Source organism: Typopeltis vanoorti, chromosome 19 (assembly GCF_054136105.1).
Source record: "Typopeltis vanoorti isolate ZY-2024b chromosome 19, IOZ_Tvanoo_1.0, whole genome shotgun sequence".
Taxonomy (NCBI): Eukaryota; Metazoa; Arthropoda; class Arachnida; order Uropygi; family Thelyphonidae; genus Typopeltis; species Typopeltis vanoorti.
This window is the reverse complement of record NC_143567.1, coordinates 88,276,905-88,297,234: the sequence shown is the minus strand read 5'-3', so window position 1 is coordinate 88,297,234 and position 20,330 is coordinate 88,276,905. Positions and strand designations below refer to the sequence as shown.

At 34.7% G+C, this 20,330-nt stretch overlaps 1 protein-coding gene across 5 annotated transcripts in view; it reads right to left on the bottom strand.

Annotated features, from left to right (window-relative positions):
- The window catches only part of LOC150096319 (nuclear factor NF-kappa-B p105 subunit-like), a 378,899-nt gene that overhangs the window by 34,314 nt on the left and 324,255 nt on the right, over positions 1 to 20,330 (bottom strand). For all 5 annotated transcript variants that reach the window (XM_090409204.1, XM_090409205.1, XM_090409208.1 and 2 more), the window contains exon 16: positions 18,562 to 18,762. In XM_090409204.1, coding sequence (XP_090265330.1) covers positions 18,562 to 18,762 — 201 coding nt within the window. The remainder of the gene's footprint in view (positions 1 to 18,561; positions 18,763 to 20,330) is intronic.

The window sequence follows — 20,330 nt, the reverse complement described above, 5'->3', positions numbered from 1 at the left end:
AACAAAGAGGTTATAATGCCATCGTATACTGCAGCCTTGATCAGGCTGCATATGGATTATTGTGCACAGATCTGGTCACCAGGTTTTCATGGTGACAAGGAAGTGTTGGAAAGGATCCAGAAAAGTTTCATAAAGGTTTTCAGTGGTTTTTGGAAAGTGGAATACGAGGACAGATTAAGAGAATGTAAATTACAAAGCCTCGTGAATAGGAGGAAGAGGGGGGGAGGGATATGATTGAGACATATCAGCTAGTCAGGGATTATTATCATGTTGATATGGAGGAGATTTTTCAAAGAATGAGAGAGGGGGGATAAAACAAGAGGCCATCACTGGAAACAGTATAAAGAGGGGTGAAGAGTGGATTCTTTACGTGAAGAGTGACTGGTGAGTGGAATGCATTGCCTGAACGTGTTGTGAATGTAGACACACTGAATCAGTTTAAGGCACGATTGAATGAGCATTACGTACAATAGTATGTTCCTTCCATGATGAGTCTCTGACTCCATGGAGGTTGGATGTTAATAATAATAATAATAATTACTATGAACAATTCCACACCAGGGGGCAGTTAGCAGCATCTTACACATTAAGCTAGGGGTTTAAGAAAATGACCAGCATATATAATAATTCCCATGAGTTCAAAGGACATTGGGAGCAAAATATTTATTTATTTAGGAAGTAAGGATGATAGAAACAAATTATGCTTAGCCAAGTACTCATGATTAATTCTGACTGATCCAACTATGGTTGCAGAAGAATTTAAATTTTGCAAGTGGTCAATCAGAAGAAACTGCTCATAATGAGCAAAATTTACCTAATGAAATAATACAGAGGGAAATATTTGGTATCTTAAGTGATTTGGCAAATGATAAAGTTAGAGGCAAGGATGATATATCTTCTTTTGAAGATCACTTTTGATCTTCAAGGCTACTGAGATTGAGAATAATACCTTATGTTTGGAAGCCTGCAATATTCTAGTTTCCTAAGGTATTCATCAGATAAAATAGAAAATAATAGACCAGTTAGTCTTAAGTTCTTTTTGAGTTCATGTGACATAAGAATGAGAGCAACAGACACAATCTCTTGTGCTTATGTGTTCTCACCATTAATTATGTCAAAAGTATTTCCAATTATTTCTGCTAATTTTTCACGGAGAAGAAATTTGATAACAGACTATTAATTTAGATAACCTTCATCGTCAGATTACTCTCTCAAGGACTGCTATGATTCACAGATCATTCCTATTTTCTAAGATTAAAAAGACCATCAGATCTCCTGGAGCTCATTACATTATTACTGTGAGCAATGTTCAATGGAAGAAGAGTAAGGGACAACAATACAGCCAATATACTTAGAAGAATCAATGATGGGAACAAGGTAAAGAGTGTTTGAAGAGTGGTTAAGATTTCAGGTGTCATGTGAACAATAAGTGGAAACTCTTAAGCACTATCAGTTTACTTGTTTCGGAAATAACTATTTCTATTTTAAAACTGCATCCATGAAAAGAAGAATCACTGATCTCTTAATGGTTCTATCATAACTCTGAAAAAATCATTCATACTACATGGTAGAAGAAATGGAGGTTAAAAAACTGAGACTTCACCCTGGAATCCAAACATGGCTTTTGATTGCTTCAAGCCTCTAGTAAGCAAAGTGATAGTGTTACACTGGGCAAAAAATTCATCTACCAATTACTAGTGCCTAATTTCATCTTTTCTCTTAGTCATATGGAAAGACATACCTTTATTTTCTACCTATGACAGTTCATTCATTCATAGTTTCTAAAGAATGATAAAAGTTAATATCAGTGTTGTCAACCCAATTCTGGTTTCTGTTTCTCAGTAACCTCTTCAATACTTTAACCACAACACACAGATTGGTTTATAATTTGATGCCTGAGTTCTGTCACCTCCATTATGAAGTGGTACAATCTTGCCTTCCTTCCATTCCTTTCTAACTTGACCCAACTTAAAATTCATTTTAAATAAGTAACCAAGGCAGAGGTCAACTCCCTGGCACATTTCTTCAAAATACATGGAGATATATCATCAAGTCCTACAGCCTTATTAACAATAAGTTTACTCAATTCCACATATACCCCTTGCTCGCTCACTCAGTCAGTCTCTCCTCCTCTTCCACTGCTCTCAAACTCTACATGATAACAAGGATGAAAGACCTTTATGAACTACTAATTTAATATCGTTATATCCTGTGCAACAGTTATATCATTTTCTCCAATCAATGTCATCCTACCATAATCGTTTTTTTTTCTACTGACTACATGTCGAAAGAACTCCCTAGTTTTTTTTTTTTTTTTTAATTTATTTTATGATTCATTAGCAAACTGTTGCTCATACTGCACTTTTGCTATCCTTACCAAATGAGTCACCTTCTTTGCCTATTCTTTGTACTCCTCATGGAACTGATTATTACCAGTCATCTTATGTGGTTTCCATACTACCTTCTTCCTCATTCATCCATTTCATACCTATTTTATTCAACATTCTGACACCTTGGGATACATTTAGACATTGCTTTTACTAGATAGTTCTTGAACAGCACCCAAGCAACACTGATCTCCTTTCCACCCAACTGTTCATTCATGCTACAGCTGCAAGCTGTTTCCTGAGCTTCTCATAATCACCAGGCTTATAGTTCCACATATACCTTTTCCTCAAAGAAGTCCTCTCATGGCTGGCAATGACCCAGGTAATCACTTCATGATCACGCTCACTAAATGGAGGAAGATTGAACACCTGATTTAAAATAACATCCTCTGATGAGATAATGAAATCCAAGACCCTTAATTCTTATGTTTCCTCTGTTACATACTGCCTGAGAATAAATGTCCCTCAAAAACTCATTTTGTTTACTTCCAATTGCTATCTCATCATCCCAATCTATATTACCAAAATTAAAATCACCCGTAATGATCATCCTTTTCCTATTTGCTTGGCTAATTTGCTTATACATTTTGTGGTTGCCGCCTTCCACATTACCAGGTCTATACCACCATCTGACTTAAGTATTTCATTGTATTCACCTTTATCTCACACCATACTGTCTCAAACCCACTGCCACTATTCATACATTTCATCTCTACCTTGCATGGTTGTAACTCCTCTGTTTATAGCATTTCTCTCTTCACTAAAACCATCATACTCTTCTGTCTCTTCCTGTCAGAATGTCATTCTCATCCAACTATGTCTTACTTATTCCAACGATCCTTTCTAACTTGACCCAACTTAAAACTCATTTTAAATAAGTATACTAAGGCAGAGGTCAACTCCCTGGCACATTTCTTCAAAATACATGGAGATATATCACCAAGTCCTACAGCCTTATTAACAATAAGGTTACTTAATTCCACATATACCTCTTGCTCGCTCACTCAGTCAGTCTCTCCTCCTCTTCCACTGCTCTCAAACTCTACATGATAATAAGGATGAAAGACCTTTATGAACTACTCATTTAATATCTTTATATCCTTCGCAATAGTTATATCATTTTCTCCAATCAATGTCATCCTACCATAATTGTTCTTTTTTCTACTGACTAATGTCGAAAGAACTCGCTTGTTTTTTTTTTTCAATTTATTTTTTGCTTCATTAGCAAACTGTTGCTCATACTGCACTTTTGCTATCCTTACCAAATGAGTCACCTTCTTTGCCTGTTCTTTGTACTCTTCATGGTACTGATTATTACCAGTCATCTTATGTGGTTTCCATACTACCTTCTTCCTCATTCATCCATTTCATACCTATTTTATTTAACATTTTGACACTTGGGATACATTCAGACATTGCTTCTACTAGATAGTTCTTGAACAGCACAAAAGCAACACTGATCTCCTTTCCGCCCAACTGTTCATTCATGCTACAGCTGCAAGCTGTTTCCTGAGCTTCTCATAATCACCAGGCTTATAGTTCCACATATACCTTTTCCTCAAAGAAGTCCTCTCATGGCTGGCAATGACCCAGGTAATCACTTCATGATCACTTTCACTAACTGGAGGAAGATTGGACACATGATTTAAAATAACATCCTCTGATGAGATGATCAAATTCAAGATCCTCAATTCTTATGTTTCCTCTGTTACATACTGCCTAAGAATAACTGTCCCTTAAAAACTCAAGAAACTCATTTTCTTTACTTCCAGTTGCTATCTCGTCATCCCAATCTATACTACCAAAATTAAAATCACCCGTAATGATCATCCTTTACCTATTTGCTTATACATTTTGTGGTTGCTGCCTGCCACATTACCAGGTCTATACCAACATCTGACTTAAGTATTCACCTTTATCTCACACCATATTGTCTCAAAACCACTGCCACTATTCATATATTTCATCTCTACCTTGCATGGTTGTAACTCCTCTGTTTATAGCATTTCTCTCTTCACTAAAACCATCATACCCTTCTGTCTCTTCCTCTCAGAATGTCATTCTCATCCAACTATGTCTTACTTATTCCAACAATTTTTGAGAGAACGAAGTCAATGAATGTTTTCACTTGGTTGAACAGTGGAAAGGAATGATGAAAGGAACAATTTGATTCTTCTTGTTTCTGATACTTCTAGCATTCATATACAAACAAAACGTAATTTCTGGATCTATAAAAAGTTTTGCTGATACCACTTATTAGATGTGCCTTCTGCATGCCTTCCTGGAGCCATTTCTTTTTCCTTACCCATCCCAGAAACTTCAAACCCATCTGCTCCACTTACATCTTGGGCAATCCCATTCCTTTCTACACATACAGGTATCCCTTGATTAAAGGGTTAATTAATCCCTCAATGTTACCGCGTATATCAAAATCGCGTTAATCAAATCTAATAATCAATGTTAAAAATTACAATGCATCCATGATCAATTACTGTATTAATAATTCATTTTATATGGTACTCTTTTAGGAAAGATAAAAAATGAATGCAAAGTAAATGTTTAATAAATGCTTGTACCTACATTATTTACTGCAATTTTTTTTATCAAAAGAAATTATCAAGAATCGTTTGAGCAGTTTTAGATTTTTTTCTTATCAGCATAAATTCTATGATAACAAGCAAAATGACTCTCCATACTTCGGCAAAAAAGCAATAAAACATAAAGAAAAACACTGCAAATATAATACATGATGGTACAAATTAAGTGGATATTGAATCCAATATTATTTCAAAGTCGAATAGAGAAACTACTAGAATTTTGTGCCGAATACATAGAAACTAAAAGTTTCGGCAGATGCAAGCATAAATAATCTTATGGGAAACTCATACTAAAGGTGGAGTAAGCTCCAGATCACTTTCCTTAGTATTTTCCATAAATGTAAAGCGCATCTCCTAGAGGACATGTATGATAAATAAGTCTTTGGCTATCTATTGTAATACATGATGGTTTATTTATTTTCAGTTACAATCTAAAAATTATTGAACAAAGAATAAATAAATAAAAAAAATAAAATAAACTATACTGACATCGGAGGTCGCGGTATCTCTCAGATACAGTTTACTGTCAAATATCACAAACCTTTACATAACATGTGTTAAACCAAACTGACAGTGCAGAATATCACTCGTAACATGTGAATGCACAGCTACTCATGAACTCCAAGCTATAATGAATTGTGTAAGAATATTTATATTAAACATTTTGCTTGTATCTGTCAGATCAGCTGCGAGCTCCTCAGGGTTAAAGCCGAGTTAATCAAAATTCTTGCCATGTATACCAAGGGATTGCCACAATTAATTTCGCCGCGATAATCAAATCCGCATTAAGCAAAATCATGCTAAACAAGGGATACTTGTACATTCACTTCCCCCTTTGAGAATCTCCCTTTCACACAAAGGGGGAATGTACAAGGGATACTTGTACATTCTCAAAGGGGGAAGTGAATGTACAAGTATCCCTTGTACATTCAAAGGGGGAAGTGAATGTACAAAGGATACTTGTACATTCACTTCCCCCTTTGAGAATCTCCCTTTCACACACAGTGTTCTCTGTACATCTAGAGTGCCTACGTTTCCCCATTTGTTTGCACAGTTCTCTTATTCTCTACACTCATTCTTCCCACTTCTCCATTCAAAAGCACCATTTTAATCCCTCCTTCCTTACTCTTCTGCTCCTTTACTTACTCAGATACATTTTCTACAGTCATTACTCTCCCTTATTCCATTCAAATACAGTCAAATTCTGTATTTACAGAATGATATAGAAATGGTATAGAAATACACAGAATGATAAAGAAAGAATCCAGTTCTTATACATTCTATTCATCCTTCAACTATATTTCACACATTAACAAACTGCACTCTTTTCTCTTCACACATTTCTGTTAGCATATTCATAATCTTTGCTCTCTGCCTTCACTCATCACTGTCATACATGGGTAATAAACTGAATATCTTTCCTGTCACACTATTATCTTTTATGCTTCTCAACAACCTCAAGATATCCAGTCTTACATTCTCCTTGTTCACAGTTAAGTCATTTGTTCCTACTTTCATTATCAACTCTTATGCTCGCTTAATCCTCACATTCAACACTTCGATCACTCTACTTATTTTATCTCTCAAAAAACAAACCTAGTGAATCTTCTAGGTTTCACCATCTCTAATAATTGAATCCCCATACACCACTCATGAGCCTTTAGTTACCTCTTTCATACCAAAACATCATTCGCTTCCATCTCCTTCACTCTGCCATTCTACAATTCTCTTCATTTCACTCTGCATCCGCTTCATCTCTTGCCTCATTTTCACCAACTTGGCTTTCAAATCTTTCATCATTTTTTCACTACCATTCAGTCTCACTATCTTACCATCAGCCACACAAACTTTTCACCACCACCCCTGCTTGCCATCTTACCATTAACTGCACTGTTTTTTCACTGTTGCATACTTTATTGTCAACTGCACTCTTTTTTCATCATCAATTTCACATGCTTTCATAACATTTGAACAAACATTTCACTTATGTCAAAGATACCAAGCAATTTTAAACTGTGATAAAATACTTACAAGCTCTGCATTACTAAATCTTGGTATTTCTAGCCTGGCTCCCACTGATGAGACCTCAATAAAGGTCGAAACCGGTCTGGGTAGTGGCCCCTTGCCTTTAATACAAAACATCATACATCCCCTTCTTGGAGATGTGTTTTGGCATTAAGGGTAAATATTAAGATTATTATTATTATTATTAAACAAGACCTCATGGAGTCAAAGACTCATCTAGGAGTGATTAGTGATCAGAGCTTGCTCCACTTTTACCACGAGTTGCCTTGGTCTTGCACAACCTGTGGGATCAGCTAGTCTTGCATAAATTGCAGGCACAAACTTGACATTGTCTGTTTGCTTACTTGGAAAAAATGGAGTAAAACCAGGTTTAAAATTGCTTGGTATCTTTAACATACAGGGTGTTCGGGATAAATTTGACAGTTTCGTAAGGAAAAAGAAAATCTTCTTTGTATCTATTAAATTTAATGAATTGACAAAAAAACATTACAGGCAGAGTTAATTACAATACTATCAACAAGATTTACTCAAAATAACCACCATTAGCATCGATCACAGCTTCAATTCTGCTTCGGAACCCCGAACAAGCTGATGCTACAGTCTCCCTGGGAAGGGCCGCAAAAACTATTTTAATTTTATCCATTAACTGGGCTTTTGTATTACTGGAAGTGCGATTGGTGTCTTTTTCAACTGCGCCCCATACAAAATAATCCATGGGGTTAAGGTCTGGGGAGTTTGGAGGCCAAACATTTGGACTGGTGAAGTCGTAGAAATTTTCAGACAACCATTTTTGACTTTTCCCAGAGGTGTGGCAAGGGGCCGAATCCTGCTGCCATACATACGGCCTACCATTGGCTACCCTTGTTATCCAGGGCTTGACTACAGTTAGCAACTCCACGAACAAAGCCCGAATTCCAATGCCAGGGTTCTTCAACACCTGTTCCTGCAGATTTGCGAGGAATTCTGCTGTACGAACGCAATCAGATCGTCTGCTAGGGATCTTTCTTCTTGCTACATCCTCGTAGTCACCATTGCAAGTCTCTAGTTCATGCCTGATTGTTTTTACTGTATTCAGGGAGCATTGGGCAGCAGTCGTAATATCCTTATTTTGATGGCGGGCACGAATCATCATGATACAAGTTATTCTCTTCCATGATTCAGGTGGGTTCCAGCTATCCATCCTTTCTGACATCTTGTATATGAATGAAGAAGGGTCCAAACTTTTAAATGAAGAGAAGTGTGTGTTAATACATGTAACTTACGGAAAAATATAATTAATTATAAATATGTCAAATTTATCCCGAACACCCTGTAACTATACCCAAGTTAAAAATACTTTCTACAAACATTTCACTTCTGATGCATGTTCCCTACTCAGATTCAAACAAGCCCTGTGGTTCATCAGCACATTGCACTTCCTGCATACCCACACTCACTCTTTTTTTTATCTTATTCAGCCACTCCACAAACATCCTCAGCATCTTCCAATGAATACATACTATTCTTGAAAAATCATGCCATTCACTTTATATTTTGCACTGACCTACGCAACGACCTGCTTTTCACTGCCATTTTGTACCAGAGCACTAACAAGAAACAATGAATTTAAAATAATACTGCCAAAGAAATTTAACTAAATGCTGCATTCCACATACAAATATGACACAGCAACACTCAATCTAAAAATTACACAATATCATCACACAATAAATATAAATTAACTTATCTTGGTGCATCCCTCATGATGGCTGATATTTAACACTTGTCACCTAGTGGGAAAAAAAAAAAAAAACTTAACAAGAAACCGTGTTTCTTGTTTTTATCCTTTTCCCCAAGCATGAACATGTGAAGTAACATCGCAGTATTCTACTCATATAAAGGCAGATGACTATATCAAATTGTCCTAGTATCCCATATAATGAACAGGACACTTACCTTTGGATATATATACTGCCATGCATTATGGGAAGGATCACTATCCTGATAAGTTTTGACCTTTACTGAGGTCTTTTCAATAGAGGCTAGAGCCATGAACTAACAACTAAATAAATGGAAAAAGTCATATTTCCAAACACAAATAGGAAACTGGTGTATCCATATTATTAAAATAATCTCACAGTTTAGGGAGTTTTTCAGATGATTACAAAGTAAACTGTATTTGCAACAAAGTGAAAAAACTTGCTACAACTGTTCCTTATCACTTTCCACAAATTAGCATCATTGGCAAATAACTAGTTATCATGCTCTAGACCATTTCCAATATCATTAACATACAAGTTTAACAACAATGTCTCAAGTATAGAACCTTGTGGGAGATCACTGGTTCACTGATTCTCAGCATCACCATATATCACTTTCTAATGTATGCAGATGTCATTTTGGCACTCTCCTATCCATGTCAAATTTATTTTGCATACACATCCCTTTGTGTTTATATAATAACCTCTAGTGGAATCTTGTAAAGCACATTAGCAAAATCCCAAAATATCATGATACATCAATTTCTCTTATCCAACTCTGCTATTACAAAACATGAACAAATTGCTAAAGCAAGATCTACAATTATAGGCCCATTGCTGTCTACCCACCTTTGGGATGTGATTCCTGAATGGCCTATCCAATACTCTGATAACCACACTAGAGATATTGACTAGTCTATAATTCTTTCGTTTCACTCATCAGGAATCATCCACATGCTAAGATTCAGGTTGAACAACCAGAGACACTGCCAACTCTTCTGGACATTCCTTCAGTCAATATTCCATCTGGTGCCATATCTGAATCAAGATCTTGCAATATATTTAATATCTCTTAACTCATCTACCTTTATTCTCTATTTTAATTTTTAATTGCAATAATTTCACCTTAGAATTATTGCAATTAAAAATGTTTTGTATATTTTTCTCCTACTTATATTTGAATGATATGCCCATAAGACACATTTCTTTGAGAATGATATTTATATTCATTTTGTGAAACAGTAGAAAATATGTAGGTAATGTTATACTACATAGTAGAAAATATGTAGTATAACATTACCTACATATGCAATCCACACATCATGTGTCACTGTTAATAAAGGTGCTAGTATAGCATAGTATTATGTACCATCCTAAAAAAAAAGCACTGCATTTAGGAGAAAGAAATTAATCATAGCTATATTTTGAAGCAATATTTGCTTCAAAAATTCTTGTTGAGTTTTTAACAGAATATATAACATATTAACAAAATTAATTATTCTGATTTCTTTATTCCCCTCACCCCCAAGGATTAATAATCCAGAAATCCTGCTTTAAACACCAAACCTTTTTTGAACTTTAACTTTTATTTCAAGTTATTTCATGCCTCTAGTAAGCAGGATGGTGGTCTCATACCCACATAAGGATTCATTCCCCTACTGTATGGGAAGAAATAGCACTATTCACTCAGCTACCCACATATGGGCTATATATAATTTACTGTATATAATGTGGATTTTTTTTCTTTCTAAATACCGTATTTTTCAATAGATAACACGCGCGTTATCTATACAAAAAAGTCTAAATTCGTTAAAAATTAACATGCATGGTATGCATTTGAAAGGTATGAGAGGTAAATCAAATGTAATAACAAAACTAAGGTAGAAGTATTACTTAATATTTATTGAACATTACACTATTCAAATCCAAAAAATTCTTCATCAGACTCAATATTGAAAGAATCAATTGCGTTAAAAATTTCGTTTCGTATTTCTTCAGCTTCATAATCATTGTCACCGGACACCACTGCATTCCCTTGTGCTTTAATGAAACCATTTCTAACACAGTTTTCACTTACAGCAGCCCAACTTTCTACAATTCATGTAACTATATCTTTATATGACGTTGTTTTCATCTGCCCTGTTTTGTTATATATTCATGGATGCCATTCATCATCCAGTCTTCCCACTTCGCCCGCAAATTGTCTTTGAATGGTTTATTTACTGCAAGATCAAGGGGTTGGAGTTTTTTTTTGTTAAACCACCTGGAATGACGGCCAATTCGGAATACTTACAATTGTTTTAACTTCTGCTGTCGTGTATGTATATGCCCTACAACGAATCCAACACTAACAAAGATTTTGGGTTGAAAAATGCCATTTTTCTCTTTCGCCACACATTCTCCAACCAAAATTTCATAACCTCAGAACTTATCCAACCTTTATCATTAGCAGTAACAATAATATCGTTGGAATCACAACCTTTTGGAACAGTCATTCTTTTGAAAATCACCATCGGTGGCAGTTTGGAACCATCTGCAGTTATGCAGAGAACAACAGTAAAATTAGACCTTTCGTGCCCTGTTGTAGCAACTGAAACCTCTTTTGCTCCCTTCAGATTCACAGTCCTGGAACTAGGCATGTCAAAACTTATGGGAACCTCATCCATATTCCCAAAGTGACAAGCATCAACCCCACACAAGTTTTCTCTCCAAACGAAATTTAGCTACTTTCGCTTCCCAGTGCACACTCCTCCAACACTAGTGGAGGAGTGCACACTTAAATTGTTTCTCTTCATAAATCCAAAAACCCAAGATTGGTAGGCCTTGAAATCCCTTATATTATTGTTTTGTGCAATTTTTTTCGATTTCTACAACACATGGACAGTAGATATTCTCATACCTTTAGCTCTTTCACCAACCCAATCAAACAGTTTTTTTCCTATGGTTGGCCACAAGCACCGACTAAACCTCATAGCACGTTTCCTCATATGTAAACATTTCAGGACTGTTTCAGCCTTTTGCCATTCACGAACACTACTTTCTCCAACACTGAACAATCTACCAGCTTCGCAATTCCCTTTTTCCTTTGCTACTTCTAGCTCTTCAAGCTTGAACTGCACTGTGTAGGATTTTCTCCGAGAAGTACTTCTGTCTTCCATGTCAACCACTGCTACTAACAATGCACGTGTTTATAAAGAATTCCTCCGTTCTCTGTCTGTACTTCCTAAATCTACCGCTAGTTGGCGCATGCGGGTTATCTATACAGCAAAAGAAGTGATGAAAATGGTGGGGGTGCACGTTATCTATCGAAAAATACGGTACATGAATTATTTATTTATTTTAAACACATGCCTGTCTAGTTTCATGATTATGAATTACTCACATGGATGTATTCTTGCTATAATTCCAGTTATCAGTAATCAATCACTTAAATGGTAAAATTATCATTATTATTATTTTCAACTAAAAAAAGCTGTCAGGCCAGTGAACCTTTAAAAAAATGCACTAATAAAAGGCAAATATACGAGCATCACTCGTCTTTTAAGTAATGCAAGCTAAGTAAACTCCGATGCCGAGGATTGTATTCTCATAAGCTCTCTGGTCAATTTTACAAAACTTCATAGTTTCTACAGCCATTCAGCTTTGAAATAATGTTGAATCTATTATCCAGTTTGCCTATGTAATTATTATTATTATTTTTAATGTTTTTTTTTATTATTTTTTATTATTTATATAGATATATTTATATCTTTTTTTTTTTTTTTAAATCTCTATGGAGTCACAAGACTCGCTGTGGAAAAGGTACCTTTTCTGTTAAATAAACAGCACTTGCTAATTTGACAAGTATGGAATGGCATAGCATAAACTCTCCCTCCCCCCTTCTCCCTCTCTCTCTATATATATATATACACACATTACATACTACAAAATATTAGTAGCATTCTTATATTCTGTTACCCACACTTTTGTCCTTGGTTGAAATTATGGCCAAACCAACAAAGCCTATGAGGCCAGTATATTATGTCTGTTAATTACATGTATTCCCCTGCATATTTCCCTATTTTATAAGGTAAAAATCTGACTGAGAGTAAAACACATTATTATCATTCTTCTTATTACTGCATGAGAATCTCCATAGGGTTCAAAGTTTCACTGTACGAGAACCGCAACAACTGCTATTCACACAATATCTATCATACATCTGTTTACTCATTCACTGACAAAACATATTTTGTGACTACCTTTTGGCAACTCATTTTGCTCCTTCATCACTCTCCAAGCAAAAATTCTAGTCCTCATATCCTCGCCAACCACCCAAATATATGATTCAAATGAACATAAATATTCTAAACTCACTTTCTTACTGAGAAGGCTTTAACATATGCCAAGCCAGCTGGGATGTGCTAAATACCTTTCTTGCATTGTGGAATATAATATAAAGTTTAATTTATTTTTAAGGCTATTTTTCTTTTTCATGAGACAAATCATATTTAGTTTTCATTACAAATATTTTGACATCAATTTAAACTATTATAACATTTTGAAATTTGATCACTAATTCTTCTTTGTGCATTAATAGAATACATGTCATAAATTGTGTATGTAAAATCCGAATCTCCTATTTCTTACTTCTATAACTAAATTTAAACCATAATACATCATCATCATCATCATCATCAAATCAAATTCCTGACATGTACCCTCAAGGGGTGTACAGGATATGATAGTACTACATGAAAAATTTACATCATTACTAACTTCCTATCTACAATTTTCCTCCAAATCAGCCTGTTACTTATCAAAACTCCAACATTATCAGATCTTATATTTCTGTCGTCTAAGGCACTTTGTACTGTATCAATCCACCTATATCTTGGTCTTCCTTTGGGTCATTTTCCTACCAACCTGGCAGAGAACACTTGTTTGACTAATCTTTCCTCGCCCATTCTGTTTAAGTGACCATACCACCTGAGGTTAGCTCTGCTAACGCATTCCTGGATGCTGAAAATTTCAAGTTCTTTCCTAATATCCTCGTTTTTAATATGACATTGCCATTGATGCCATCTGTTCATGCCTCTAATCTTTTTCAGGACTCTCATATCTGCGGTCTCTAGTCTTTGGTCAAGTGTTTTACTTCTGACCCAGCTCTCAAATCCATAAGTTAAGTTAAAACTGGTTTGAACACAGTCTTGTATACGGCTAATTTAGTGTTTTCATTAATTTCTCTCTTATTCCATATGAATTTATTCAGTTGACTTCCTACCATATCCACTTTGTTGATTCTGTTGTCTATTTCCATATTTAATTTACCATCTTCACTAAAAATCGTGCCTAAGTAGCTGAAATGTTTTACTTGTTCCACAGTTGACATTGTCAACAATTCTACCTATTTTTATTGTCTTTGTCTTTTTAATGCTGACCTTCATACCATATCTATTACAGCAGTTATTCAATTTAGTCAGGGAATCTTGCAAACTTGTAGCAGATTTATTTAGAAGTATAACATCAATCGTATAAAGCAAAGACCTGACATTAACATCTCAATTCTGATATCATGTTTAATACCACTTTCCTTCATAATGTGATCCATATAGATAATGAATAACAGAGGGGATAATGTACATCCTTGTCTCACACCAGATTTAACATTAAACCATCTTCCTCTACTTCCTTCAATTCTAACTGCTGACTTGCAACTCAAATAAAGACTAAATATTGCTTGATATAATGCCCCATTGACACCATATAACTGTAGCGTATTGAATAGCTTCTCTCTTGGCACCTTGTCATATGCCTTTTCCAGATCGACAAAACTTAAATACAGATCTTTGTTATATTCCCATGCTTTCTCAAATATTTGTCGTAAAGTGAAGATCTGATCCTGACAGCCTCTATTTGGCCTGAATCCAGCTTGTTCTTCACCAAGCTTTTCTTCCACAATTCTTCTCAACTGTTTTTCAAGTATACTTGCATAGATCTTGCCAGGGACACTCAACACGGAAATACAGTCATACCCCGAAGTTACGCAGTAGGTGGGACCAACAAAAAGCACGTAAGTCGAATTCGCGTAACTCGGGGTATAATTTTGCATGTAATTTATATATACAAACATACAATTGGGACCAAAGGTTTACAAAAACATCTATAATTTTTAAGAAATATAATCATAATTGTAGTTTTTCGTACATAAAACAAAAGAAAGTTATTTCGATGTCGATGGTTTCATAAAATCTAATAGATTCATCCGATGGCATAATGTCTTTTTCTTGTCACGCAAAATTTCTTCATAGCAAGCTAATAATTTTTTTATTCCTTGCCTTGTGGCTACAATTCATTCCTCGTTAGAATCTGTGTCCTCCAAAATCTGTAAACCTTTCTTTTATGATTGTTCTTACTGTAGATCGAACTTCTTTGCTAGCTCACAAATTTTTCATTCTGCCATCAAAATCCTTAATGATGTTGAGTTTTGCTTCCAAAGTCAATGTTTTTCTTTTCTTGCTAGCTGTTAGAAGAATTAAATTTGCTTCTTTTGGATGACATTATTATTTTTTATTCGATAAAATTTTTTTATCAAGAACATAACATTAAACAATCACAAGGTTTGTAGACTATAAAAATAGTGTATGAATGGAAGCCGCACGAAACATGTTAGTGCTTGTTCACAGCATGTGCGACACTGGGGAATGCAGTCGGCGGCGGAAAGATACGACTAGTGGTGAGGCGTGAAGAAGGATGGGAATACGTACGTATAAGAAACTGCGTAACTCCAGATTCACGTAAGTCGGGGCATGACTGTACCTCTGTAATTCTCACATTCAGTTTTATTTCCTTTTTTATATATGGGTACTATTAGAGCTCTACTCCAATCACCGGAAATTCGTCCCTCTGTCAAGGCTTTCTGAACTATGCAGTGAAGCCACTGTAAGACTTTTATACCGCCATACTTCGGCATTTCTGGTCGAATATCATCTACTCCTGCTGCCTTTCCATATTTCAAACCTTTGATGGCTTTTTCTACTTCAAGTATGAATATGTATTCCTGATTGTATGCCTGTTGAGTGTATTTTACCACTGTGCTATCACTGCTTGTTTCATTTAGCAATTTTTCGAAGTAATTACTCCATACTTCAAGGATATCTTTTTCTCCTGTTTTCATGTCACCTTTATCATCACTAACTCCTTTTACAGCACTCTTTCCTCCATTTCTAAGCTTCAACAACCTTCAGAGTATCTTACCACCTTCTTGATATTTATTTTCTATGTTCTTGCCAAAGTCCTCCCATGACTTTTGTTTAGCTAGTTTTACACACTGTTTAGCTTTCTTACATTTGTCTCTGTATTCTCTAAGAGCAAAAGCTGACTTATTTGCCAGGAACTTTTGATATGCTTTCTTCTTTTCCTTCACTGCCTCTTTAACTTCTTGTGTCCACCATGGAGTTCTGATTTTTCTATCCTTGCAGACAACCTCACCACATGCCTCTCTGGCTGAATCAATCAGGTTTTTTTTTAAGGCTTGCCACTGACTCTCCAAGGTTTGGTTCCTGTTCTCAAACGCTTTCATTTTTTCTTCAATAATCTTTGTGTATTTTAGTCTACAGTTCACATCTGAGAGCTGCTCAATTTTTATTCACTTTAAAACTTCCTTACATGTTATTCTTTTCAATATGAAATTCAATTTTATCCTGCTCAAGACTAAATAGTGATCGCTTCCAATTTCAAATACTCTGTACATTCTGGTGTCCTGCATCAGGGAGAAAACATCACTATCAACAATAACATAGTCAATGAGACTTTTCTTATTCCTTGCTTCTTCTCTCCATGTGAATTTGTGGACATTTCTATGTTGGAACATGGTGTTAGTAATAACCAGTCCATGTCCTGAGCAGAAATCCAACAGGTATTTGCCATTATTATTAGCTTTGCTCTTTTCTCCAAATTTTCCCAAAATATTTTTGTATGTCTGACAATCATCTCCTACTCTGCTATTTAGATCCTCAACAAGGACCAACTTTTCTTTTTTCATTGTGTAAATTGCTTTTTCTAAAGCATCAAAAAATTCTTCCACTTCTACCTTAGTAGAATCTTCTGTGGCACCATAGGCACAAATAAGTCTCATTGTCCAATTCCACATTCTGATATTTGCCCCCCATCACTCTACTTGAGACTGCCAGCCATTCAGGAAGATTAGCCTTGTATTTTGTGTTGAATACTATGGCTATGATTGTCATTTCATGAATATAACATTTTGTATTTATTGTTCAGAAAGATCTCACCAGTTTTTGTCTTTTTTGTTTCAGTCATCCCTATTATGTCGATCTGGTACTTATCTAATTCTTCAGCTAGCTCCATTTCTTTGCCATTCAGGCTTCTTACATTGATAGTACCGATCTTTAACTCTGGTGATGTTGAGTTGGGGTGTGCTTTAAGATTTGTTCCAGTAGCTGACTTTTTGCTGTTCATCCTGGTTCTCTGGCGAAAACAATGGGGGCCTTGTTTAACCGGGCAACGCCCCAGCCGGCATGAAATTTTGTCATGTTGTACCATCATTTTCTATAATACCATAATACATAATAATAATAACAATAATAACTATTTGAGAAACGTAAAATGGAATTGCAAACACACATGTTAACTAGCATGAGGTTTTACATAAAATGCAGTCACTTGCTATTTCAGAATAAATTCAGAATGCTTTACCAGCTGAAGTTCACTTTAAATTACACTTAACACACATTTTCTTCTCTGTCTTTACTATATATAACAAAATTTTGATGATTTCATCCATGATAATATTAAAGATGATTCACAATATAAAATTAGATTTACACTTATGTTAATATTCAAAAGAAAAAAAAAATAAATAAAATAAAAGAGAGGCAAAGTTCCTGCATTCATATTTAAATTTGTTTTGCTGAAAAGAACTAGGTGACAAAGGATTCAAATTTTACTTTATATATTCAAGACTTAAAATATCACATGTTATATTGCTATTGGCATTTGTACATGAAATCCTATATGTCAGAGGGTAGATAAAAAAAAAAAAAAACCCAAAGCTTATGGACTAAGATCACAAGAGACCTAACTGGAACCTTAGTACCGAAAAATACCAAAACATTGTAGTTACAGTCTCAGATATATATTCCAAAATAGTCAAGATAGGGAAATGGAAAGGAGGAGTGAGGGATGGTGGTAGAGAGCATATTTCACTATGATAAACTGTGCTGAATAAATTACTGTTTCGTTGGTTCCTATGCGCTCACGTATAGTGAGTAGCAAGTAGTACTGTAACATTTAGCTTCAGATTTATTTACTTCTTAAGAGGGGGGGGGGGAATTCACATCTCCACTGATTACTTACAAATAAAAATTAAAATGTGCCTGTGGAAATGGTGTTTGCATCCATATATGGCTGCCTGAAAAAAAGATACTGTTTTAAATTTGATTCTAGTCAGACAAAAGAGTCTTCAGCCTACTGTTCCAAAGTTGGTCAACCTCTGGCATGGGCAAGTGGGATTCCCCTCTTGAAAACTCACACAATCAGAGACAGTAATACCAAATGTTATGATTTAAGGCCAGTATCGGTACACTACCAGTCGAATTAGAGCCTACTAGTCCTCAAAAACAAGAATAAAAGGCTTTGGAGGATTTAAAAAAAATTAGAAGCATAATATAATAAATTATTATATCATTTGATTTGAAATATTTTTTTGATATACAAATATATTATGTCATCAAACTGGAACATATTATACAGGAATAACCTAACAAAATTAAGAGGTTAATTTTCCAATGCTAAGTATAGAAAAAATATTACCTCTTCATTATCTCTAGCAAAATCAAATGAAGTTTTTCCATTATCCTCATCATGTTCACTTCTGTCAAAGTTTTCAATTGTAGGATCTGCTCCTGCTTCCAGTAACATATGAACAGTACCAGTCAGATTTTTACTACAAGCCAAATGTAAAGGAGTATTCCCAGCATAGCTCTGAGCATTTATGTCTGCAAAGTTACTTTCCTGAAAGAGAGAAGATATATAATTAAACACTTGTGTTTCAGTTATATGTAAATCAGTTAAAAAACTGTCAATTTTTAGGGAAAGACAATGCATACTGTTATATTTATTAAAAAGCTTTAATTAATACTTCCTATATTTTGGTAATGTTACATTACCATCTTCAGGGAACATAAAATGAATGGTATGTGCACACAGGCACTAACACTGAACAAATATGGCTGAAGACAACAACTGAAGTCGGTCCTAGAGTCCTAAAAGGTGCCACCTAGTGGGCTAAATTGGGTGGTAATCTTGGCTGTTGGGCTGATGTTCTAAGAACGCAAGCTGAGACTGATTCTAGGAATAATCTCTCATATTTAAACTTGCTGCGGTGTAGTAAGGTAGCTTTCTTCCAGTGTATTTTGTGGCAGGTGTCCAAAGCATGGTCAGCTTTGGACACTCTAAAAAACTACCCAAACCTCAACAAACTTGAATGCAGGAGACTGTCCCAAATAAGGGAAGCTTGCATTCTTAGAACATCAGCCAAGACTACCATCCAATTTAGCCCACTAGGTGGCATCTTTTAGGACTCTAGGACTGATTTCAGTTGTTGTTGATGATGATATTTATTCAGTGTTAGTGCCTGCATGCACATATCATTAATTTTATGTTCCCTGAAGATGGTAATGTAATATTACCAAAAAAAATAGGAAGTATTAATTAAAGTTTTTTAATTAATATAACAGTATGCGTTGTCTTTCCCTAAAAATTGACAGTTATGTATCACCGTATAAGTTTATCTAAAAGAATTAAATCTGTTAAAGTAGCCTATAAGTGATTTTTTTTATAAAGTTTAAAGCCAGTCAAAGAATTTTTATGTTGTTGCATTTAATAAATACTTCTCTGTGTTTTATTACTTTGTACTCTTCGAAAAGGACAGAAAACTGGAATGTAGCTCACTTTTGAAATATAGTTATTTTTCCTTCTTGAAATCCCCTAACAGAAATACACTATACATACCAATATCTCTTTTATGTGTAGGTCTAAGCTTGTTCATTTTTCACTGTTGATTTGCTTATTTGTTGTTCTTGGAAAGAATAGTTATAAATGAATATTTAAAGGAAAATTATATTTTAGATATAAAATTTAAAAAAACATCTTTCATCTGACTTACAGTGAAGATTATACTGCATTTATGCAAGGTCTAGAAAATAATTTGATCTCCATAATTTTTTGATATTATATGTGTGTATGTTTGCATATTTTTCTTTGTAGTTTTTCTTTATGTTTCAAATGTCTAAGTTAAGACTCATGATACAAATTGAATTATTAGCTAAATTATAATATGAGATTAACATTATTCATAAATTAATATGATGAACTGTGCCTTGTGCCTATGCATTTCTAATAATCATATATATATATATATGATTATATGATTATTATATATATATATATATATATATATATATATATATATATATATATATATATATATATATATATATACAGGGTGTTCGGGATAAATTTGACAGTTTCGTAAGGAAAAAGAAAATCTTCTTTGTATCTATTAAATTTAATGAATTGAC